General features: G+C 43.5%; 1 protein-coding gene across 1 annotated transcript in view; it reads right to left on the minus strand.

Moving 5' to 3' along the window:
• aff2 (AF4/FMR2 family, member 2) overlaps positions 1–23,707 on the minus strand; it is a gene marked incomplete at its 5' end in the record, with an annotated part of 139,361 nt that extends 115,654 nt beyond the window's left edge. Inside the window, one exon of the mRNA XM_079228227.1 lies at positions 23,655–23,707. Within this exon, the coding sequence (XP_079084353.1) occupies positions 23,655–23,707 (53 nt within the window). The remainder of the gene's footprint in view (positions 1–23,654) is intronic.
• Between the last annotated feature and the right edge of the window lie 2,587 nt (positions 23,708–26,294).

Raw genomic sequence — 26,294 nt, forward strand, 5'->3', positions numbered from 1 at the left:
ACCTCGTCTACTCTGCTGCTACACTCTGTCCTCCTTTTGCCTCAACCAATCTCTCTCGCTTTCTGTGTGTGTGTGTGTGTGTGTGTGTGTGTGTGTATATATATATGCTTTTGCCTGCCAGCATTAGCAAGCTGTACTGGACACACAAAAACACACAGAGAAACTCTCACACACACACACACACACACACAGACACACACATACACAGACGCTCGCTTCTGCCTGCCAGTTTGTATGTATGCAAGACAGACGAAGGAGCAGCATGTGTGTGTGTGTGTGTGTGTGTGTGTGTGTGTGTGTGTGTGTGTGTGTGTGTGTGTGTGTGTGTGTGTGTAAGAGTGTGAGTGTGTGTCTGAAAAAGATAATACAATTTGTGGGACTCCGGCAGCAGTACCTCTTCTTCTATGTTGCTATGGTAACAAGCTCTGGACCAGAGAGTGAGAGTGAGAGCGAGAAAGATGGAGAGAGAGACCCCCAAGGACACACACACACACACACACACACTGCAAACATGCCTCCACACCACCACCTTCCCCTCTCTCTCTCTCTCTTTCTCTCTCTCTCTCCCTCTTCCTCTCTCTCCCTCTGCCTCAGACAAAGGCTTTTCCAGCCAATTATCCCGGCACATGAAGGGTTAACAGCTGCTTGGTGTCTGTACCACAGAGATTCTACCTAGAGCCATTTGGTCTTGGCTGTAATCGCTGCACACTATTCTGCCGCGTTACATGCATGCCAACTATGTGAAATAGCATTCTCTCATTGTGGGAAATTGCAATAACAGCATCCACACACACACACACACACACACACACACACACACACACACACACACACAACACGACAGCAGTGTGTGTGACACAGTCTGACTAACCACGTACCAACTGACCTTATTGTCACTGTGCCTATACCGTAACTCTGAATCTATATCCGTGTGTCCAATAATGTTAATTTTACTTTCTTAATTAGTGTATCTTTAGTGAGCCAGAATCGATACTCGACTGTGTGTTGCATTAAAGTGTCTGAATACATATATTTTGTTAAAATGAAGGACAATCAATATTTTTTATCCATTGTTTAAATGTAAATCAATATTGTGATATTGCCGTGCACGGTAAGTCCAAATCAACAAACCTGTGTGTATTAACAGTAGCTGCAGAATCAATAGCTTTGTTTGGCAACACTTTAACACTGAGTGGGTTGATATGTGTTCAGCTCATGTCTTTTTTTTTTCTTCATAATTACAAATTCAGCAATCATTTTTGAAATGCGTTTTTAGCTCAGTTTTGGTCCTTCTCTTGATCTGCTAAATATTGCTCCAACTTTGTTTGCCGTTTGGTGGCAGGTATACAGTCCAGAAAAAACATACAATAAAACCTGCGGCAAGAGAAGCAGTTGATGGGACCAGTGAAAATACATTTGTAGGCCGCAGAACCAAAACAAAAAGCTGAAAGATGCCACAATGGATCATTGCACACAGTACATTCATCCATTGCTAATTATAAATATTAATAATTACACTTGCATTATATTGTTTGTTGTAATCCTTATTTCTGTGGCGTTTTAGTCTCACTTTGACTAATGACCATCTCTGGGTAAAGAACCTATGAGGTAAAAGAGAATCACATGGCATATTTTTTATTAAATATCAATAGGCCATTCACTTTAAATGCACTGTAGTGAGTACACCAAATGCAGCCGAGGTTGAATTATTACTCACCAGCAGAATACAAAAATGCAGTTTCATTGTTTTTGAAGATCTTTATGTGCAATCGATCCAACCTGGTAGAAAGCACAGCCTCCTGTTCAGGTGGGTCGACACCGGAGAGCGAGTACGTGCGACCGCACCGGGCCAAAGGAAGAGACGCCGTCACAAAGTGGCAGAACCGCTGTCATTTCGATCAGACGGATCGAAAGACGTGACCTTTTCCGTGAACTTTTAGCTTTTATGTCCTGAACGGCACACCGTAGTCCATACAGAGAGTTTTTATAGGCATAAACCTCGACAAAGCAGCCGGGCATTGACCAGCGAGCTGTTGAAAAGCTGATGGCGACAGCCGTCAGAGATGTCTTGTGAGCGCTTTAATCGCTCACTGTGGGTGAATGGAAATCGTCGGCCATTTATCTTACGTCTGAGAAGAGCGATCCGGCCCTGGTGGCACTAACTTCAGCCGTTAACAACTTCTTCTTCGAGAGGCTCCGACACAAAGCCTGTGGCTCCCTCTTCATCAGAGTGCCTACAGGTAAGCCGTGACGCAAGTATCAACCTGCTTATACACCCAAATGAAAGCCGGGCCGGGGCGGCGTTTGTTGACTTCTCAAGTCAAACATGCGGTGCGAGGCCATCTCTTGAGCCACGAGCTGCTTAGCCCATTCCCTCCTCCTCATTCCGAATTCCGCCTTTCCTAATAGCAGGTCAGATTCAATGGACACTCTGCACACTGTATCACTATCAGATCTATCTCTGCGGAACAGCCCTGAGGGTTCTGCATTATCACCAGCGCTGTTTACTTTGCATACAGATGACTGCAGGAGCGAAGGCCCTGATGCGCTCTATCGGAAACAGTCTGATGACCGTAATCCAGGGCGCGTTTAAGAGGCTCCCGAGAGCCGCCGGTGCTTTTGCATCCTGGAGGAAAAAAGCAATCACCTCGATCTGAGAGCATCCAAAACAACAGGAACGGTTATAGACTTCCACCCTGTTACCCGACACCCCCCATCAAATTTGACAGCGGAAAGCCTGGCCATTGAGCAGGTGGATGAGTTGAAGTACTCAAGCACTATAACCGGCCACGGGCTTCACTTTTAAGAGCAATGACGAGCCGATCCTCTCCGGGTGCCTAAAGAGGCTCTTCTTGAGAAGCTGCAGCTGTTTACGTCTGCAAACGCCGGGTGCCACAGGCCTTTGCCCCAAACAAGACTGTTCATCATCACTTAAGATCTGCCTAATCTCTGAAAAACAGATTCTGCATTCATGTACAAGATTTTGGTATCGGAAGCATTCCGGTTTTATTTGAAGTCCGAGTAGTTCGAGCAGACTTTTTGTTGAATGCAGGTAAACAGTCCGACCTTTTTATTGGTCTAGAATTAGCTTGTTAACTGGCTACTCGTGAAACAACCCGGTTGTACACGTCGCCGCTCCACTCCAACTCCAGTCGTTGCTAACCGGAGTGTAAACAGTGAGCGGTACACGGAAAAGAAAGCCTTGACCTGAATATACACCGGCTGCACCGGGAAAACCCCAGAAATACAGCCCCTGGTCTCCAGAGGCTCATCCAGCGCCAGAACGATAGCCGATGGGACCCGAGACCCGGCCAATCTCAGCAATTTAAATAAAAGGATTGAAATGAATGAATACCAGCAGACTCATGCTTCGTCGTAGTCAAGTTCGAAGTTTAAATTTTAAAATAAAATGTAATTAGTTCCAATCAATTTGTGTGCACCCTACATCTACTGAGCTACAGTACAGAACGTCCACCTTCGACCATCAAACCACCGATCATCCTCCATGAGCTCACTCAGGCAAAACACATGGAGAAGATGAGCTGTTGAGTTTAAATACAGTTGCAGTATGTTGAAAAAAATAAAATAGTGTATGTATATATATATATGCATATATATTATATTATATTGCACAATATGTTTCTACTGAGTTTAGACTTTTCCCCCACAGTCCGGGTTCAACAGACAAGTGCCTCAGTAACCGCCTCAGGTTATTTCCTAACCCGAAGAAAAAAAGACTTGGTAACAGTAATTTCTGAAAAAAAATAGTACAAAAATAACGGGCTTCAAGATGTAAATGAACTGTAAATAGGAGCTGAGGGGGAATCACGGCGCTTCATCTCATCAGACCATTTAAATGACGAGTCTCAGAGCAGTGAGCATCCGTCTTCCTTTGTCTGCCTCTTTGTCCGTCTCGCAGAGCTTTTACCCGAGGGCTCCGGGGAAAGGGCCTGACAGGACAGCCGGCGTTTTCTAGGTCAGTTCTCCCTGCATGGCAGACCATCAAGGCCACCCACGTACATGGTCGCTACACCGGGGATGTGATGTTTTGAGAAGCCTCATTCTTCGGCAGATTCAGACGGACAAGGACTTTGTGTTCTGTCAGTGTGAAAAACGTCAGACGGGAACTGGAATCTGTTTTTCACTTGTTATCCCGGCGCAGGCACAGGCCGGCTCGTGGTGATGTGGCGTTACACACCGACACAGCTGGCTCCAGAAGAGGGAAAGAATAAAAAAAAACCCCACCAGTGTGGAGTCAGACTGAAAGATCAGTGGGTAGATGCTGTCCTGCTATTACAAGTTGGATTCATCCAGTTGGTACTTTCAATGATGAAAGTATTTGAATTGTTTCATACTATTAAAGCAAGGGCTTAATCTTTTTTTATTTTTTGCTTTCTTGCTGAGAGTCAGTTGAGGAGATTACTACTACACTCATGCCTGCACAGTAAATGTGAAGCTAGAACCCGGACACTGTTAGCTTGGCATAACAACTGAGAAGAGCTAACCTGGCTCTATCCTAAAGTAAATTCATGATCACATAAAGCCAAAGCCTGTACCTTTTACACCTTAGTTTTGGTCCAAATGAAACAAACTAACATAATGTGTTAACTGACCTGAAAGGGATGCTCGTAGGTGGATTCTGTTAGCTTTGAACAGCGCTATGCTAGCTGTTGGCCCTTCATCTTAGTGCCAAGCTAAGCTAACGGTCTCCTGGCTCGAGCTTCATATTAAGTGAACAAACAGAGTGGCATCTTCTCATCTTTGTTCACTGATTGTAGTGCAACAATCTTATTGTATTACAAATACACAGAAACATTAATGGATAAGTACTGTGTCTATTATTATTTATATGATCATAGATTTCTTTTGAAACAAGTTTTTTACGTGTAGCTTAGTCAAGCCAATTTTATTTATACAGCCCAAAATATCACCGATGGAGCACTAATGACACAACATGTGTGTTGTCTGTGTAAAGCTGAGATCCTAAGTAAAAGAGTCTCAGTATGAAAATAAAAAAGGTTGTCTGACTTTTTAGAGGGGATAATAACTTTGGAACAAGGTGATAAAGTTGAAAGTAATCACAGCTGGATAAGGGGCACAGCGCTGTGTAACATTATAGAGATCTCCTTTTATTCTCCAAAAAATGTGTGTGGGTAGAACAGTATCTCTGACTGAAATAACTAAAGCACGATATAATAAAATGAATGAGGAAAATATTACAAATCCCCATGAAGCCAAACGACTTCAGTGTGAAGGATTTACTCTGATAACATGGTGATTATACTGAGAGAACAAGAGCGGTGGAAGAAGAAAACCTGAGCGAAAAAGAACAAGACACAGGAATGAAAAGGATGAAGAAGAGAACGGAGGACAAAGGACTGTATGAACAGTGTATAGCGAGATGGTGGGTAACGTGCTTATATGAAAACTTGTGGGAGGCGGTATGAATGTTCGGCTTTTCATGTGTTGTTATTTACAGTAGGAGGAACAATTTGACCCGGTTTCTTTTGAGGTTCAAGCCCCGCAGGGTCTGAAACTCCATTGTTTTTTTTGCTTCAGGTTTCTTATCCTTATTATTCTCCCCTGCTCCTACACACCGCCTCCCCCCGGGAGCCCGGAGATTTGTTTACAACTACACATCTAATGATGTGCAAGCGCTTCAAAACAAATGTCGCTCCTATTTGCCTAATGGCGGCGCTAAAAATAACGCTCAGAGCCCAAAATCTCCGCCGTCGTAAGCGCTCCTGTGAACTACTTAAAAAGGGCCAGTGTGCAACCAACTGAAACGTTCACCCCCGCGTGCCAAGAGGAACCACGCTGGCCAACGGGGAACATGACCCCTCTCTGGAGCCACTGCTTGGTGTGCACCGCTCTGGCCTGCTGTCGAGGCACGGGGGTGGAACCTATGTGAATATAAACAGGGAAACACAGAGATTCCTAAAATACCAATCCTAATATACTGTTTCTACATTTGTATGGTAATATTTTTGAGACAATAGTTTATTACTATGGCTACAATGTATCAAAACTGGAAAGACTCCAACACTGCTGGAGTGTGTTTGTTTAGGACCCAAAGGAGAAAGAAAGCTGCAAGACGCAAAACCGGGGTTATAGGCCCGCTCTGAACAGGCGAGGTTTTAGAACGGCCACCACACTGCAACCCTATGGACAGAAAACATGTAAAGGCATCGAAAAAATAAATCTATATTTCATCTCCAGTCATCTTTTGAATAACACACTACGAGCTACGAAGAGAGGGGAATAATGATGCGAACATGAAAGGGATGATTTGAAAGGCAAACTAAGAAACACCAGTGAAGAGATGTGGGCTTTTGAACAACAGTAAACACAAACAGTAGGACCAGCTGAGCGCACAAATAAGTGCGAGTGTGTGTGTGTGGTGTGATGTGCGCGTGGGCTTCAGGATAAAATAATCAAATCTCCAACCTTCAACGTATGAACTAGTATTGACGCAGACCGGCCTCGGCCTCTTGTGTTGTCGTATTTGTGTGTGTGTGTGTGTGTGTAAGTGTGTAAATACTCCATGCTCAATGAAGACTCGAACTGGGAATACGGAATTGTCCAAACGCTACTACCCCCCAAAAAAACGTTAACAAAAAATGCATTTGGCCAATTCCCAAGAGTTGGAAGACGTCCCGTTTTAGAAAAAAAATAAAATATCATGCTGATGAATCACGCTTCAGCTGACTCCATCCTTCATCATTTGTGCGTGCGAGCCGAACTTAATGAAAGTAAAACGCAGCAGACCATCAGATACACAAAACAACACCTCAGGATCAATACGCATTTAGACAGCCTGCGCGTGGTTACAGATGCGCATACACAGACATAATGCAAATGCATACACACATACACACACGAGCGGTTGAACGTGAGCCAGACTCGCACACATACACACTTAGTGTATTGATTGAGCTCCCTCTTAGCCATTTGCTCCACTGGCTGCACGGGCAGAGTGAGGGCTTACAGCAGCCTGGCCTCACCAAACCACGGCCATCTATCTGCAGGTTAATGAGGCTCAACTAAGGTTTTCTTTTCTACCGTGTTTTTTTTTCTTCTACTGTGCTTAGCAGTAGTGTAGTCAGGAATAAAGAAATATATCATTTTGTCGAGGATAGAGGAATAGATACAAAATAAATAATGTAGGGGAGAAAGAGAGAGAGTACTTCCTCACTGTGGAAATAGTTGTTTTCTGAAACGGAGCGTTCAGAAATTCAAGTACAAGTTGTGCCCATAAAACTAATTTGTGTTAGTGAAATATGATTTTGGAACAATGCAGGGCGGCCGGGAAGTTTTCCGCTGTGACATCAGACAAAATACATCTGTTGCATCTGGAGATTATTCACTGCCTTTGGAGACAATTTTATTTTAAACCTGCAATAATCAAAAGGTTTATGAGAAATTATTTTTTACAAAAAAGGGTGCAGACATGATCCTTATTTAGACATATGGACCGGACCACATGACATAATGTCGAGTATGGCTGTGTTCCAAGTCTGATTTTATTTGTATTTATTTGTGGTTTTCCTCTGGTTTGGCTCTGGCTTCCCTTCAGCTCTCTATATGCTGAGCAGGTGTTCAGACTAAAATAGCACTATGAGAGAATATACATTGATGTGGGTGTATTGCTACAGGTCCAGCTGAGAAGATGCACCGTCCAGGAAGTCCAGTGTGAGGCTCATCAGACGGGGAAACATTTTTAACACAGTTAATTATGGTTAGTTAGTTTTTAAACAGTATGTGTCAAAGGCAAAATGTATCAAAATAGTATTTGAAATGAAATATTGTTGAGTGAAGATGTCCTGGCCTTCAACCATTCTACAGATTTAATAAAAACATCTTCATTTGGAACAGACTCTTGCAAAAAGCACATCATAATCCTTTCAATCGTTTTATTTCAAAGGAAACACAAAATAATCACAATTAGATCTTTTTTTTTCTCCAAATGGCTCAGCCCTACCTGGCACAGTACAAAAGAGTTGCACTGTAAAGTGGCAGCTGCAGACAAGTCCAATGGCCGACAGCAGAGCGAACACAAACAAGTCTGTTTTCACAGCTGAAACGTGACCGTTTAAAAATGTTCAAACTCTGCCCGTGATCGCGACAAATTCAAACGGTGATATACAGATTGAATAACATGTAATACTCTGGTTCATGACTGGATGTGGGGTATCATACATTTGTAGCATTTAGCAATAATGATGCTCGTAAAAAAAGGTGTGAAACAATTCTCCGACAACATTTTTTTTCTCCCCCATTGTCAGCGGCTTCCTAATGTCAAATGTCCAAAAATAAATTAGATCTTCTTTCCTTTTCAAGGGTAGATGCAGGACCCTAACTGAGGAGGAGATGTTATAGGTCAACGTTTAAAGCGAATGCTAATGGATATCACACCACGAGGCCCCATGAACGCATGTAGCATCGGAGCCTGCTAAGGCCCACTTCAAATCTGGCACCCTCCACCCAGACCCGACCCACCTCCACTCCCTACCCGCGTGGTGGGTCCGCTCACAAACCAATTCGCTGGGAGTGTGGAAGCGGAAGTTATAAAACCAGGGTAGGAAATGTACATATTTTTTATGGGGCAATTTTTGCCACCACTGTCTGAAATCCAGGAACATTTTTATTTTTAAAATACCCCAAAATGCTGCCTGCGCTTGTGAATCGCCGAACCTTAGCTTTTTGCCAAAAGCCGAACTTCGCACACGCAACATCAGTTAAGGCGGAAATCTAAATCTAAATTCTATGGCAACTATAGGCTACAATATTTTTGACGAGTTTATTAAATTATCATAATTATTAGAGGAAATTTTGGGGGCATTTTTTGCCCCTCTCCTAGTGATATCAGGGGCAAACTTCAACCCTCCGACAGCGAGTCTACATCGATGGGTACTCAACCGGCCGCCCTCGCCGCTTTGTGTTTGTCATGGAAACATTTACTCCCCAGCTGCTAAAAGCATGATAGACATTAAATATTGTCACATAGACGCTAACAACTTAAAAGGTTACACTGTTGTTACGATCAAATGTATTTGTGTCTAGTCTAGAAAAAGGTTTCCCAAAAATAAAAAAAAAAGGACATTTGAATATTTGAGAACTTCATTCCATAAGATACAGATACAGAAACCGTTTTCCCGAGACGTTATGAAAGTTCCCGCTTCTGCCGGAGAGGGACGAGTAGTTCGCCCCGAGGCTTGCTCCTGTGTTTATACACTACAACTTAAAGAAGACGGCTTCCTTCAGCTGTGAGTGTGACTGCAGCCACGAGGCACAAAAACACCGACACACTCACCGCCAAAAGCAGGACAATCTAAGAGAGACGGAGATACACAAGCTCACGTTGAAACAGAAAACAGATCGCAGTGTCTTGCCGGCTCTCAGCCAAATTGCCTGAAGATTGCGGAGCCTCAGAAGTGAGGAAGAGGAGTTTGTACTGGAATGCATCTATTAAAAAAATGGAGAAAAGATGTGGAAGAAGTCAGAATGAAATAAAGAAGGAAGCAAAGAAGACATCTCGACAAGAGTAAGAGCCTCAGACAGAGAGGGCATGTTAATTAGGGAGGAGGTTGATAACAAATGTATTAGCGCGCCTCTGAAGGAAGGCAGCAGAGAGGCAGAGGGGTGAGGAGATAGGAAAAGGTTAACAGAAAGAGGAAGGAGAGGGGAGACATTGAAGTGGAAGGCAGAGGGAGACAAGGGATAATTATGAAGTCGTTGATAAAGAGGTAATAAACGTCCTGGAGGGGACAGAGGAGCAGTGGAGGAGAAAATGAGGAATGGGATCCTTTTGATAATAAACTTTCAGCGTGGAGTGAAAAGTTATTACCACTCTTATTAACTTTGGAGAGCAACGCTTAATAGGGATGTCGCAAGGTCGGACATGTTGTTTTTTTCTCCAGCCGGGAAATGAACAATGGAAACCGTTTTTGACATGCTAGCTAACGAAGAAGCTACTTTGCGATAGGCCAACATTGCGACATAAACAGGTCATTTACACGGAATGTTTATTATTCAATGAACTATTTAATCAAACTATTTAATACAGTTCAGTGTGCCATTTAGCTTTACATGAGCTGAAATGAATGGCAGCCAGCTCAAAACTTAACATGTAACACAGTTAAGCTAACCAGCTAGCTGCTGCCTGTGGAGAGAAAACAGCTCCATGTGGGTATCAGTGTCTCCTTTTATCTCCATTTTGTTTTTTTTGAGTAAAATAAAATTGTAAAATGTAATTGTTCATGCAACAAATTGTAACTATGAATGTAAGATTTTGAACTTCTGGACTTTGCAACTAATTATAATTATTTTTAATACATTACTGTGAAATATTTGATTAGCCATTCCTGTAAAAATCCACAACACTTTTGTAGATAATTGTACACTGGTACCTGCATAATCAATACAAAATATGGTGTGAAATGCCGACAATCTAATTTATGCAATCACAGTTTTACCATGCAGTATAGAAAATCTGTTTAGCGCAACCGACCATCCTCAAATTCTCTAATTATTCAGACACTTCTTCATGAGACTATGTGGTGCTACTTAGATACGATTTCTTTTGTTTTATTGGGAAAGTGCACTTTCTGTGGGACGTTAATCAAATATTATGCCTTATTCATTTGAGACATTTCCTTTAAGAAGTTAAATCTATATATTAATATTTCTGTTCATTCCCAAGTCCCAGACCATTTAACTACAAATCCCTTTGGCGCTTCCCATGTCTGAATAGCCCAAGGGACACAGACACAGACACACACACACACACACACACACACACACACACACACACACACACACACAAGCCCGCGCTAAGCTGGTCTTTGGGGAGCTGGGTCCTCTCCTTCAGGGGAAATAAGAACCACTGGAACATCTTCATTTCACATCCTACTCTGTTGAATGCAGTGAACATGAAGAAACAAAAGGAATTATCACTATGTCGTGCGTGATGATGCATAACCTCATCTTCCACTACATGACATAGTAACATAACATACTGCAGGTGTTACAGCGTCTCGCACATTGCAGGGTATCATCATCTTTGGCAGTTACAAAGTATCACCTGTCAGTCAAACAGCTTCCGCACTGCACTTTACAGACTTCACCTGTCAGGTCAAAAAGAGCACGTGTGTCCTTTTCTTTAGTTTCTCCGTCGATGGAGTGTTAGTTTCTGTAGGTGGCGCTCTTTTCTTTGTCCCGCCGTGCCGCTCACGACCATCACCTCAACGCTTGTCTTTAAGACAGACTTATGACTTCCCTGAAAAGACTTGCCTACTGGCAGCCAGTTAAAAAATGTGTCGTAGAAATCAGTGTGAGTTGTTTATACATAAATGCTGCGGGTAATTGCCGGAAATTGTGAATTCCCCCAATTAGAAAAAAACGAGTAATTGAATGTCCCCGCATCAGTGCGTCAAAGCAGCTGACTTTGCAGCGTGAAGTCCTACCTGTGCTAAAAAATTAAACCATCAAAAATGTTGCGGCGAAACATCTCTTAATGCCTCGTAGGACAAAGCTGTCCCATGTCAAAAAATGCAGGTGTTGTGCTTTGATAAGAGCATCATTAGGCGGTGCGTTAGCAAATGTCTTCAGGGTTCTCGTGTTAACACTGTAGACCAATTACAGTCAAACCCACTCTCTCTCTTTCTCTGCTTTTACTCCCCGCTCTTCTCCGGGCCTCGGCGCCTCTTTCTACCCCGGTGTAAATAATGTAATTTGTCACAGACGGGCCTCCGTGTAGGAGATGACCTTTGGAAACCTCACAGTAAATTGGCCCCGGCTAGAGAAGCTACGTCATTAGCCCTCCGTCTACGTCTCGCTCGCTCGTCCCCCACGTCTCCCTGCTCGCAAATTCAGCTTTATTATTTCTGTTTAATTTTAAGTTCCGTGTTTAATCTACTGTCCTGCGAGGCTAACTAGCTCGAGCTCTCTGTCTTTCTTTCTTCTTCTCAAATGTGCCGCAGTCACACACACACACACACACACACACACACACACACACACACACACACACACACACACACACACAGCAAATCATAAAGCCGTGCCCTTTCATTTAAAAGAGGGGTTTTGATTAGCCGATGTGACCAAAGTGTTTTCATCCTAACACTTTACTGCTCAGAAAGCCTGGTTAAGTGTCTCTTTTGATTTTGTATTACATCGTTACGAATGTGTCTCTATTGTTCTTGTGTCAGATTGTTGACAGTGTATCTATTTACACAGCCATCATCATCATCTGGGAGGGAGAAATGCACACCGTTAGCTAAGATAACGCGACCGTCACGGCTACATTCAGAGGTAATCTTTCATACGGTTGAGTCTAGTAGTTAGATTTCTCATGTAACGGTCCAGTAATCAGTTGAACACACACATTTATAAAGCAGTGCATACCGCTGCTACTGTGCTATGCTAACCAGTTAGCTAGAAATATCGTTATAGTTCCCTGCAGACAGAACGCAGTCAGCCTCCAAACTGAGCTCGCTAAAATACAGGACAGCCTATAGGATGGATTTTTAACAATGAACTTTGTATTAGAAAAACGATACCATTCATTGACATTTCAAAAACATGGCACACTGAAAGAGCCCTAATTTACTTGTGATAAGCTAGTTCACAACTATGCACGAATAAAAGAATAATTAAAAGAAATGAGGCAAAAAAATCAACCTAACCTCAATAAAAAGAGATGAAAATAATGTTTGGTGTTGCAGCGTTTTAACTTTTCTTGTTTACCACGCTGGTAAAGATTGATTTGGTCAATCCTGAGTAAAGCAATTCCCTCGCTTCTGCCGTTGCCTACTCCGTCTCTACTATTGCTGCAGTAAATTGTTTTGTATTGTCTCATCCATAATAAATGCAAATCAACACGTGGCTACATTTTGGTGTAAACTGTATAAATGTTGCATTGTTATTATGATTATTTGTATCGTCCATCCATACCCTGACCTTCAATGTTGTAATGAACAGGAACAGGTATTTTGTGGGGCAATATTCCCATTAGCTTGATAGTGGGAGGTAATCCCAACATGTAGGTGGAGTGTTGACTCTGCTCAGCTTGCTTAAAACTTAAAATTCGTGGGGTCTGCCATAAGAGCCCATTTGTGAATCACACAACAATTATTGCAGGGGCAGATTTACAAAAGTGGCAAAAAATCCCCAACGTGTTGGACACCCGCTAACACGTACCATGTTTGCGTAAAAGCAAGAGTAGGTTTCCTGCCACCTTAAAGGTCCTCACAATGCAGATGCACAGTCGGCATCAGCAATATCAACTGCCAGCTACGGTAGAGAAGAGCAAACTACTGGAGCGCTCGGTTCAAGGCCGGCGTGTGTGTGTTTGTGTGTGTGTTTCGAAGAAAGAAATAGAGTGTGTGTGTTTCGAAGAAAGAAATAGAATGTGTGTGTTTGTGTGCGCATGCATTATCATTCCTCAGCACCATGCTCCTCTTGGCAGATGGCTCTGCCAACCTCGGGGCCTGGGATGTGTGTTTGTGTGTGTGTGTGTGTGTGTGTGTGTGTGTGTGTGTGTGTGTGTGTGTGTGTGTGTGTGTGTGTGTGTGTGTGTGTTGGTATCTTGGGGGCATGAGGGCAGAAGCTACCTGGTGTTGACTGCCAAGACTCTCGCTCTCGCTTTCTCTAAATCCTCCCAACACACACACACACACACACACACACACACACACACACACACACACACACACACACACACAGCCTCTCGCTCCTGCAGATATGCCAAACCCAGTCACAGCTTTTTATTATGTATGCGACAGAATTGAGTTTTTTTTAATGAGGTGCAGCGGTTAGGACTGGTTTTGAAAGACGCTGTCGTGAAGACAGCGCTGGTGATTATTGTTTAGATTGTGCTGCTTATTATTTTCACGAGCGGGAGCTGGAAACCCGTAACTCTGTGTTCTCAGAGAGAATCACATCATATCCTCATGACACAGTTCTGCTGGAGGGCAAACACTGCACTTCATTAACAAATTACTAATTCAAATGTTATAACAACACTACTTAAAGCAAATACTTGATTAACTAATTAAACTAATTATTTATTGGCTTAAACAATAAATTAGAGAATGTAAATTTCAAGCAGGCTCTTCATTCAATAATTTGACCCATCCATAATTCAATTTTCTCAGCCAATGAATTAATTGTATCTGAGGCAAATTAGCAACAATTTCCAGCTATGCTGATGCATATCTGATGAATATTACAATTTCTGGTGATATTTTTTTCCCCCGTCTCTAAAAAAAAACAACTATAAAAACCGCTCACCGTCCACTTATCTCTCCACTGTGGATTCTCTGATAAAGAAAGCAACCCCCGAAAGTTATCCTTAAAATAAAAAAAAGACATAAAAGCACTCTTGAGCAATAACTACACAGATAATTGTGGGTATTAAAAGGTGCGAAACTCTGCCAATATTAGAACAGCAGCCACCACAGTGATGGGGTCCCACGGGGACGATCCGGTACCGTTATGTACGCTCTTCTACTTTATAGTCTAATTAGAAGTTACAAGGCTTTTAGTCACATCTATTGACAGGGCGATTGTGCTTTTTTGCACACCATTAACTGGAAATAATATCCCAACACAGTGCAACAATCTCCACTTATGCGCGTTCGGTAAGCCAGCAGCTTCAGTGTGAAATGTTTCAAACAGCTTTGGATGCTGGGAACACTCACTTCTGACTCTACCGGTCTGCGCCAATAAAGATATTGCAGCTCAGAGAGACGTAGTACCTCAGTATAAGTACTTTAGCTGCACTCATAAGTGACTTTTTATTGCACCTCATTGAGCCACTGAGTGCCTGTTGGGTCTTATCTTATGTTTGTCATGGTGATTTTCAGTTTGCTTATGTTTTTTGTTTTGTTTTTCAATTATAGTTTCATTGTGTGTTTGATATTTGATTTTCTAAGATATTACCACAGAAGCAAAATTAACTCTATTTATTTATGGAAGTGTGATAATGTATACCAGTGAATTTCAACCACTTTTGATTTTCATCACACCTGAACGCACCTGTCCACTGTGCCGCGGCACACTGGACAGTGGTCAGGTGTGAACGCACCGTCAGGTGTGAACGCACCGTCAGGTGTGCCGTGGGAAAAATGTCCAATTTCACTTAATCCCAAAAAATATTATTTAGTTGCTGCAAATAATGTTCCATTGTTGAGCGCCTGAGCCTGCAATATAGTGGCTGGCCTAGTAATGAAATACTCTTCCATGCCAGTAGGTAGCGCAATAATTACCAACCATATATGCTGTATTATGCTACAATGTGACATTTTGTAACTTTTTGGGTTGTTGGTGTGCCGCAGGATTTTTTTATCGTGGAAAATTTGCCGCGGCTCAAAAAAGGTTGAAAAACACTGGTGTATACAACCATTACCTAAAGAGAAGGATGTATTTCAGGATTCAATGTACATTCTTAACCACGTCAATATCAATAATTGACTTCTGGGGCTAATGCTGAGTCAGCAACAATCAAATCAAAAGGTGGAAGCACGGTGATAAGCTCGACCAACACTGTCATGAACATCAGTAATAATGAGAGTCTTCCTGAAACTTTGAAAAGACTTCAATCATGGTCACATTATCCATGTTGCGGGGATTCCTAAAAGGAGCATAGAGGGTTGCGTGGTCCAATCAAGTTATTTCGGAGCTAAAAAAAAGAGACAAACGCCAGTACCCTTACAGTGATACCGATACCAATAGAGTACTTCGTTCTATCCGTGGTGGCGGGACAGCAGAACGTCCACCCTCCGGTTCCTCGGGTTAAAGCTCTGTCAGCTGCTAGCCGCCGGTTCAGACGGTTCTGTGCCCTGAGCCAGTGATTATTACATTTCCTAATTTCTCCCAACAAAGGGCACGTAACCTTCTACAAGGTGACGTTGACGCTCTGGGATTGAAGACAACATATGCGTCGCGGTGTCCTGCTGAGGTGCAAATTATGGCTGATGAAGCCTCCAAGACCATCGACACCCCCGAAGAAGCTGCAGAATTCAAATCCACCATGGACCAGACAGATGGCAGACGGCATGTTTCTGGACATCTCACACACTCAATGGCTCTTACATAATTCATTCCTTGGTATATAGTTTGGGTCAGGAATTATTGTACGACTTTGCCTCGGATCAGACCCCTAGGGAGAGGGATGATGATGTAAATGTCTTGGTGTCAGACAGAGCGTACCAAAGATAACCTGGGATGCTATTCAATATCACTTATACAAGCAAATTATACATCTGTTGAAGAAACGTGAATGAAAATCCAAGCACTTTGTTCACTTTGTCTACGAATGTGGTGATAACCCATGGACGTATTCGACAGTCGATATGAAGAGGGGTCAATGTCTAGCGTATAGTGAGTTGAATTAGTTCACTTCTTTCTAATACGAAGATATTACTAATACCTTCACTCCTCTCCCTACTCATTTATTTTCCTCCACAGTAAAAGAATGATGCTTCTGAGTTAATAGTGACTTTCTTTGCTGGATCAGATCGTCTTCGAAGGAGTCAGTTTAAAAAAACATCCGTTACTTTTGATGGAGCAAAGCTCCTGAATCAGATAAATGAAGTAAAGACTCTGATAAAAGAGATTCTTTGTATAATCATAACTTCTTCTTGTCTTTAAGGAGGGGAGTCAAAAAAAAAGATGTTCTCATTCAGACCAACGGCTTACACCTGAAGAGGACGAGGGAGGAGGAAGAGGGCAGTCTATTAAATCTCGATTGGGCAGAATATCACTGATAATGATACATGTTCTGCTGAGGATTTTTTTTGTCCCATCCAGATGGTTGACATTTTCTGTTCTTATAAAGACACTTGAAGAACTGAGCAGATGGCTCGGCTCTTTATATGGAGCAAGTGCAAACCTGAAATGTCTCCACTCCAGCTCTCAGCCACACACAGGGGTCCAGATTTACTCAATGATAAAGTTCGAACTGTTTGACCTCGGTTTTATATAAGTTCAGCCACCGCCAATGTGAACACCTTCATTAACAGAAATGACTTAAAAGCGTGGAAGATAACGGTATTTGTGGGATGCGATAATGTAAGCGGATTGTCTGCTGAACAATTAGCTCAAGGGCTCATCTCCTTAATTAAGACTTCTTAAGATTCTTGAAATTGAGGCGTTTTATCTCCGGCGCTGCTTTGCTGACTGACGGCACAGTGTCTTTATTCTGCTTCTAGCGTTTCGATGGATAACCGTATGTTCAACCGAATGTTGAAATAAGACGCGTGAAAAAGCCTCCGTCAGCAGTTAATGTTGACGCCACGTGGAAGGATGTGCACACTGGATGTAATCGTAGCAGAGCAATTCGGTGGAGACTCGCTCACATCCTTCACATCCCCTCGAGAAGCTTTTTTTTTCTTCTTTAAAAAAGAAAAATCCTAATATGTCACAGATGTGGTACTTGAACTCATTGTTTACAACCTCGTGTCATGTTGCAGTGATACTGGATCTAAGTCCTAAAAGAAACCGAGAAAACATTTCAAGTTGATTTAGAGATCCTGTCTCATTATTGGTTCCCAGTTAAACAGCTGGAAAGATACATCAGTATCACATTACATCCTTCTGCAGTCTCAGGCTGCGGCCCTCCTCACAATTAACTCTTTGGCCCCAGCGTGAATACATTCTTCTGGAACACATCAAATCCACATGAACCTGGCAACATACGAAAAAGAATCTGGAAACACTTTCTTCAAGCTGCACTAATCAATATGTTTTATATTAAAAAATGGCTTAAATGACCCTGTGAAATGGAACAATTGTCAAATGTAGTGATAAGTGTGCATAGCTTTTTCATGGAGTTGCACCTGCACATCATTTGGGTGCAACCACATTTCTAGAGATGTTGCAATACCACGTTTTCCGTCCCGATACTGATACTTGAACTATATATATATTCGTACTAGTATCATATCGGCTGATACACAAGTTCAAGTATTTGAATATGTATTTGGAAGGGAAACAAGTATGTGTTGCTCCCCAGACCCCATCAGCCCCACACAAAGAATGCACACTTGAATAAGTAAGTAACAGCTGGATGTCTTCTTATTAGTGCTGAAATTAATACTCAAGTAATATATTAATACAGCTAGAAATTTACCTTCAACATTTTTAATAATTCATTTATCATTTAAATAATCTATCAAATATGTCAACAAATTTTCTTAAATATGGGGAATTGCATTTGTCTAGAAATGACTGTGGTTTTGTATTGTAGTCGGACAAAGCAGGATGTCAATGAGAGCTCTGGGTAACTTTGATTTTTCACGGTTTTCTGACATTTTTCCCTTTTAACAAGTTATGGTTTAATTGAAGAAAAAAAAGAGGCAGATTTAATCAACAATGAAAAAAATTATTTGCAACTCTACTCCCAATTACTCACGGTTGGTCTGGTTAGATCTTTTCCATTCTGCCGAAGCCTTTTTGAAATGTGGAATGTGTACTGTGTGTTCTCTTATAACCTTCATGAGGCTTCTTTGTTCATAACTCTATGTTCCATCAGCTGGCTGGGTTTGTTTCTGTGGTGAATATTTTAATTAATTCTCTTATTGATGTAGTCTGTGTTGGAATTGAAAACGGATGCGTTGCTCGCTTTCCCACAAAACGGCTTCAGAACCACGGACAGCGACTGCCCCCCCACACCCAGATGGACTCCAGCTGATCTCACTGGTCTCCCCCTACCCTGCATTCGACACTCCGGTTCACACCTGCTGACTTGGCCACCATTGTGCAGCCCTGAGGAATAATTGTCCCCACCGGTACGGCATTAAAAAGGATTTCCTCTCCGATAGAAAGCCCCCTTCGGGTGTTATCTGCTGCTGCTTTTTGGAGCGCCTGAGTGTGAATTCTTGGCAGTTTGTGACGAGACACAGCTTCCTTTCACAGCCTCTGGGCTGCTGATGATGCCGGTGTGAAGTATCATCGAGCGGAGCTGGGTTTGGCCCAATCGCAGAGATGGATATTACAGCGTAGAGAGCTCACACGTGTGACCGAGCTGATTGAGAGCGCACATCGAATATTGGACTGGGAGACTGAACGTTGAAATTTTTTTTTATGGTCTGGAAATTGCAAAAATGTTGAATATGAATGTATTTTACATTTTAAAGCAGCATAAAAAGAAAAATCAATGAATAATCAAATGAGATCCAGTCATAATAATAACAACGTCTATAACGACACACAAAGTGCCGTCCCACAGAAACACGCAGCTGGAATCTTACAATTCTACGCCGACGATATGTGTAATCAATTCCCTAATTAACTACTTAAATGGTTCAACCAATCACCATCAGTGTCAATTAACAGTCAAAGCGGTCTCCCCCAGATTCCACTGCCGTGATTAGCCGGCTACAAGATGGGCAATTACAGCGAGGAGGAGGCCGCGTTCTATGCGAGCCCCGTCACGATCACGCCGAGCCTTCAGATCTGCGGGCGAGAGAATGAAACAAGGAGCGAGATGGGAGGAGGAGGAGGAGGAGGAAGGAGGGAGAAAGAACAACAAAGAAGAGTGGAGATGAAAGGGTATTTCTTCAGGAGGAGGAGGAGACCTACGGTGTTGGATTCGTTCAGATTTAACAAAGACGTGGAGAGCTTCAAGATTGTTTTCTCTCTCTGGGTTTTTATTCCCCTTAAAAAGGGAAAATCCACTGTCAAACAGGAGCTGCACATCAATGGCGAGTGACAGACTTTTAACTCCCAATCTGACTGATTTTCACAGTTCCCATTGAAGGTGCCAGTCGGCTTTTATGCCCGTAAGATCCATTGTAAAAATGGGAAGGGAGATATAGGTCCATTTGAAAATAACTGGCTGTGCGCTCTGGTTTTCCTCCCAGTTAAGGAGTTCTCCCCCGTATGATCTTGGACGCTCGAGTCCGTTTTAACATTTATTAGACGTCAGCCTCATCAAACAGCTTTGCAGAGCTGCTGGTAAAAGACAGTGGTGAGGACGAGTCCACACTATGAGCATGTCTGGCTCCATTCCCAACCAGATGCACTTCAACCTGCATGTCTTTACTTTGCCATGGGAGGAAAAGTTGAATTTATTGTTTTATTTGGATCTGGCTTGAAATTGACTGATTCGTAGGAGCCGACCACGTTTAAAGGTTTACACTCTTTAAGAGCACAACTATCATGTTCTGCTTCCTCGTCTAAACGCAACGGGGTCGTGCTTTAACGGCGCACACGTTGAGTTCTCGAAGCTTTTACAGTGCGGCACATATGAAACATGACGCAGGTAGTTTAGGTGAAGAACCTAAAAAGGAGAGCTTTTTTTTTTGGCTCAAAATGAGGCTGATTGTGTGAACACACATATGTACTGTGGCGGCACTTTTTCTTTTACAAGCGGCCTATTATGAGATTGAAGAAAATTACAATTACATGGATGGTCAGTGGTGGTGTCTATAATGTGAAGTCCTTGATATTTAATGTTCATTTGCAATTTTCTGTTGTGGCCCTGTGGTGGTAATATGTGTTGTGGCTGCTGAAGAAGCATATGACAACAAATATTGCGTCTCCTGTTTGAAAAGCATGCATTTAAGAAATAATTGTTGAGATCAATTAAATGCAATAGCATTTGTAAACACCCATTCGCAATATAAACTACATCAAAACATCGAACGGCAGCAAAATAGAGAAAATACGTTTTATTTTGAAAGGGTCTTGTCGTAGCCACAGAGCTGATTAGGATATGGCGACACCACCCCGGCATCACTTCGCTAGAAAAGAGTGTTGTGGAGAGCTGGAGGCCTCGTAATTCTTTTTGCAGTTAAAGTTAGTTTTGCAAGTTAAAGCCCCGCCACCTTTTCCACCTTTTCATACCCGGCCCACTTCTGTGTGAAGTGAACATATTGCTTTTCTGTTAATCATCTCGTGACCCCTGAAGATTTATCTCATGACCCCCCCGGAGGGTTTCCTGACCCTTCAGGTCGGGAGCCACTGGTAAACAAACACACAGAGACATCAGCAACCCGGTGTGACCAGTGTGTGCAAAATCTGGGGAAAACATTTGGAGCAGTGAGTGAGTAGTTTATAAAGTATCTATAAATGGCCGTATCCTTCATAAACACAGGTTGCTTCAGGCTTTTCAGCAAATGAACAACGGGGCCTTTTCTCAAGCGGACTGAGCCTCCAGCCTTTTCAACAGCGGAGAACATCTTTAAAAAAAAAGGAAATCCGGAACCCAAGCCAGGGTCCAGACCCCGTGAGAGAGCCTCCTCTATCTCCTCTCCTCCTCCGTCTCCAGGTGGAGACCTAATCACTTCACCTCTGCACGGATCAACCGCCAGCAGCTCCGCTTATTGTTTCCTTCTTTTCCTTTTTTAATCAGCTGTTCCTGGCAGCTTACTCCAGCCTTATTTCCCATCGTGGCCGCCCGACGGCAGCGGCGTGATGGAGCGGTGGTGGCGGCGGCGGGGGTGGTGGGGGGTTACATGTATCGCCCCCCTCCCCTCCTCCTCTCCTCCACCGAGCTTGCTGTTGAGCCCTGAGCGGCTCCACTCCAGCAGCGGGGGGTTAAGTACCGCGCTGCTGAGGGACAGCAGTGTGTGTCACATTTCTCCCCGCTGGAGAACACGGGATTCAAAACAGCAACGCGGTTGCCAAGTCATCGCTCTCCCACTACAATACCCAGTGGAAGTGGGGAGGCAGTTACGTACTGTTCCTCTCGCTGTTCCTTACTGTCACCTGCTCCCCTACTGTGTGGATCCAAGTGTTCATCCTGCAGTGTGTCTAATGACAATTTTAACATCAAGGGCTTCACATCAACTCACAGACCCAGAATATACCCGGCATAACGTCCATGAAACAAGCTCCAAGTCTGACATTGTTTTTCTACCCATTGCCGGCTTTTTATTCATCCAGGATGAATTTCCTGACGTCCACTAATTTCAAGCTTGGCTGCAAATGGGTAAACATTGTAAATGGCTGTGGATAAAAGCTCTGTATGAATGCAGCCTATAAACTGGGAGCAGGCCAGTACGACCAGGGTCCGAGCTGCATGCCATTACTTTTCCTAATGTCGGATTTGTCCTCCAATCCAATTCCAAACTGTTTCCCGCTCTCAAGTCGTCTCCTGGGCCTGCCCAGGTTTTAAAAAACCTAAAACGCCACTTCTACACGCCGCGGGCCTTTGTTCACGCATCCTCTGCTGCACACACGATTACGTCAGCGAGGGTTGTGAGCGCACGCCGTTATTGTACGTCAGCGAGGGTTGTGAACGCACGCTGTTATTGTACGTCAGCGAGGGTTGTGAGCGCACGCCGTTATTGTACGTCAGCGAGGGTTGTGAACGCACGCCGTTATTGTACGTCAGCGAGGGTTGTGAACGCACGCCGTTATTGTACGTCAGCGAGGGTTGTGAACGCACAGCGTTATTGTGGTCGAGGCTGCAGCTTCACACATTGAGGCAGACTGAAATTAGATTGTTTCCTAAGCAGAGGTTGTTACATGTGTACAAAAAACTCAAACAAACACATCTGTCAGTGCTCTCTGGTGGACAAACTGAATAAACATAAAATAAAGTTTTTATTTTTCTATTATTGAAGGGCGATCTTAAGCTACGAGGTGATGTCTTCAGATGTCCTTTGTCTTTTTGTCCAAAGACATTCAATCCAACTCGTTAGAGGCTGGAACCAGAGATGGTGAGGTGTTTTTCCATTTCCATTTTATTTTTTTTAAGGACAATTAATAAATCAAGATTATAAGAAAAAAGTTGCAGATTCATTTTGGCAATGGATTCACCAACCTCCTCCACTCACTGTCCATCAGACCTGCAGCACAACGCTCACCTCACTGAAGGAAACACACAACCATTGTGGGCTCCGTTTGATGGACAAGAGGGAGACATTTTTAGCCTTCATGCATTTAATCAGTCGATAAAATGCACAAACAAACTGATCAAACATCCCAGAAGTCATCACAACCCAGCTTGACTCCATAGTGTGCCATGACCTCCCGACCCCGACCTCCCTGCTGCAGGTGGAGGTTAAACTCACCTGAACTCCGCAGCACTCGTTGTGTGTCTGTGGTGTGTACGTGTGTGTGTTTTTGTTTTTTAAAGGACCAGAATTAAATGAAGTCAAACAAACTGTCTGAGACTCACGTGTTCGCTCACGTTCACTCACACCGCCGACATGACCGCCGCGCGCCGTGTCACCGCTCAGTCACGCTGACCCGGCGCGCGCTCGCGTCAAAATCAAACATTCCTCAATATTCACAATGAGACTGTTAAGACAAACAAAACACACACACAGACACACGCACACACAAAAGCCGGCGCGTGCTTGCACGTGTGTGTGTGTGTGTGTGTGTGTATGTGTGTGTGTGTGTGTGTGTGTATACAGGCTGCGCGTGAGCCTCCCGGTCCGTCTCGAGCAACAACGGCAGCTTTACGGTGACAAAGAAAGACGGTTGCTGGGTTTCTTGCCGTCACTTCGGCTGCCTCTGCATCTCCCCACCGGGACAAATAACACAAATGCCATTGAACCCTTGCTTTTCGCACAAAAGCGGGGCTGCCATGTCCGTTCATCCCTCTCAACATGCCACATGAACACGCGCAGTAATAATAATAACAGAAGAAGAAGAAGAAGAAGAATTAGAAGAAGAAGAAGAAGAAGCGTTACCATGGCTGCTCCAGCTCCCAGTCTCTGAAAAAGTCGAATTCGAAGAGATCCATTGCCGCTTCGGCTGCTGGTTAAAATCCAAAGCTGGTGCTACGTGGGTCTACATAGGCTACTGGTGCTGACTGGCTGGCTGGGAGCGTGTGTGTGTGTGTGTGTGTGAGTGTGAGTGTGAGTGTGTGTGTGTGTGTGTGTGTGTGTGTGTGTGTGTGTGTGTGTGTGTGTGTGTGTGTGTGTGTCAGAGAGGAGGGAGAGAGTAGACACAAGCGGCTGCCGCTGCCAGGAAGCTGCTACGTGGTCGAGGCGAGCTGACAGGCAGAGGAGGAGGAGAGAGAGAGAGAGAGGGGTGGAGGGAGAGTGAGAGTGAAAGGGGGAGAGAGAGAGAGGGGTGGGGGGAGAGGGAGAGTGAAAGAGGTGGAGAGAGAGAGAGAGGGGTGGGGGAGAGGGAGAGTGAGAGAGAGAGAGGGAGAAAGGGGAGAGGGAGAGAGAAAGAGAGGGGGAGAGAAGGAGGGGGAGAGAAAGAGAGGAGAAAGAGAGAGAGAGAGGGAGAGGGGGGAGAAAGAGAGAGAGGGGAGAGAGAGAGGGGTGGGGGAGAGTGAGAGTGAAAGGGGGAGAGAGAGAGAGGGGTGGGAGGAGAGAGAGAGTGAAAGAGGGGGGAGAGAGGGAGAAAGGGGAGAGGGAGAGAGAGAGGGGGAGAGAAAGAGAGGAGAAAGACAGAGAGAGGGAGAGGTGGAGAGAGAGGGGGGAGAAAGAGAGAGAGAGGGGGAGAAAGAGAGAGAGAGAGGGGGAGAGAGAGAGGGGGGAGAGAGAGAGAAGGGGAGAGAGAGAGGGGGAGAAAGAGAGAGAGCACACGCGGCAGGAGAGAGCTAAAGAAGAAAGTCACACTGAGATATATTCACTGCAAACAAGTAGAGCTATTTATATATATATATATATATATATATATATATATATATATATATATATATATATATATATATATATATTATTTACTGCACGGAGCTTACAAAAATAAAATAAATAAACCTCGTAGTTATTCCCCCTCATATATAAATGTGACTCTTCACGTGACATTTGGATAAATGATTTAAATGTTACAGATGACATGTAATCAGAGGCATCTCCATCCTGCAGGAAGCCACACGCGACGGTGAAATGTCCCACGCTCCTCGAACGTGTCGTTCACCATCAGTGATCACCTGATGAATTATAAGTTGTTCTGAATCTCACAATCCATAAAAGGTTATAATAAAAGTTAATAATTATAATAATAATATAATAATAAATGAGCTATTGTAAGAAAAGTAGTATAGAAGTTAATCTACGCTATGAACGTGACATAAATTAGGTAGTTACCTAAATTAACGTATCTACGTGAATTAGGTATAGTACGTCAAATGTATCTCTGAGTTAATATACGTTACGTACGTGAGATAAATTAAGTATGGTACCTATAGACAAGTTAATGTACGTATCTACGTGATGTAAATTAGTTATAGTACGTCAAATTAATTTTGTAATTTAGAGTTAATCTACGCTACGTGACAAATTGTGTAAATTAATTCACGAGTTAATCTACGTTATGTATCTGACATTATGTTACCTAAATTAGACAAGTTAATGTACGTAACTAACCTAAGTATGTTCAGTAAATTGTAAGTAAGTTAATTCATGCACGCAGGCAAAATAACTCAACAATGACTTTTGGTTTCACACAGAACACGGACAGCCGTCTGCTGGGTGAAGGTCCTGTGTTTGTCTGACCTCTCCGACCTCCTGCCGGTGCAGACTCTGCCGATCTTTATGCCACGTCACCTGACTTCCACCTGACGTCACGTGACTTCCTGCTCTGCTTCCTCTGCCCGTGTGCAGCAGGTATGAGCCGGTCGATGTCGAGCGAGGGACCTTAACAACGGACCTTACTCAGCAATTACTTGGGACAATGAGGTTAGTTATAGAAACTGTTGGAACTGGTTGACCCATAAAAACCTACAAACCACAGCTTCCCTCAAGTTACATTCTTTGCATCATTTATTTCACGATTTGTTAATGTAGTAAGTGTTTCATATATATATACATCATTTGTGTTTCAACAGCAGGTTGGATTGTGTGATCCACTGAGCCCACACGCCCACCCTTTTTCCTTTTGTCCTTTTTCCGGATGACGAAAAGAACGATGGCTGAAAAAAGAAACATCAACGGACAACGAGTCTCGCTCCGGCCTTCTGCCGGTCCAATCCGGTTCAGGGTCAGTAGCCCTTTAAGCCCTAACCCTAACCCCTAACCCTATTTATTGTTTGAGTTGTGTTTAGAGGTTGTACATGGGGATTATATATTATTGTAGCCCTGATTCTTATGTTTAACTTGATACCTAACATGTTTTTATATTTTTTTGGGGGGGATTTATACCATGTATTTTTCTTGATTTGTACCTTGTGACCTGCTATAAAAGGGTCCCCACTGTGTGGGCCCTCTCTGCTCACTGCTGCCTAAATAGAGGACATGAACCTCTGTATCTCCCTAACTTTGGCCTCCTGAACAGCACCAGGTGCTCAGTGGATCCCGTCTTTGGTGCGAACCGTGACCGGACATGTTCGAGGGTGCCGCGTACTGATGGCTGCACTTCGTCCTTCCTCGGTTCGC

This window comes from Taurulus bubalis, assembly GCF_910589615.1.
Source record: "Taurulus bubalis genome assembly, chromosome: 13".
NCBI lineage: Eukaryota > Metazoa > Chordata > Actinopteri > Perciformes > Cottidae > Taurulus > Taurulus bubalis.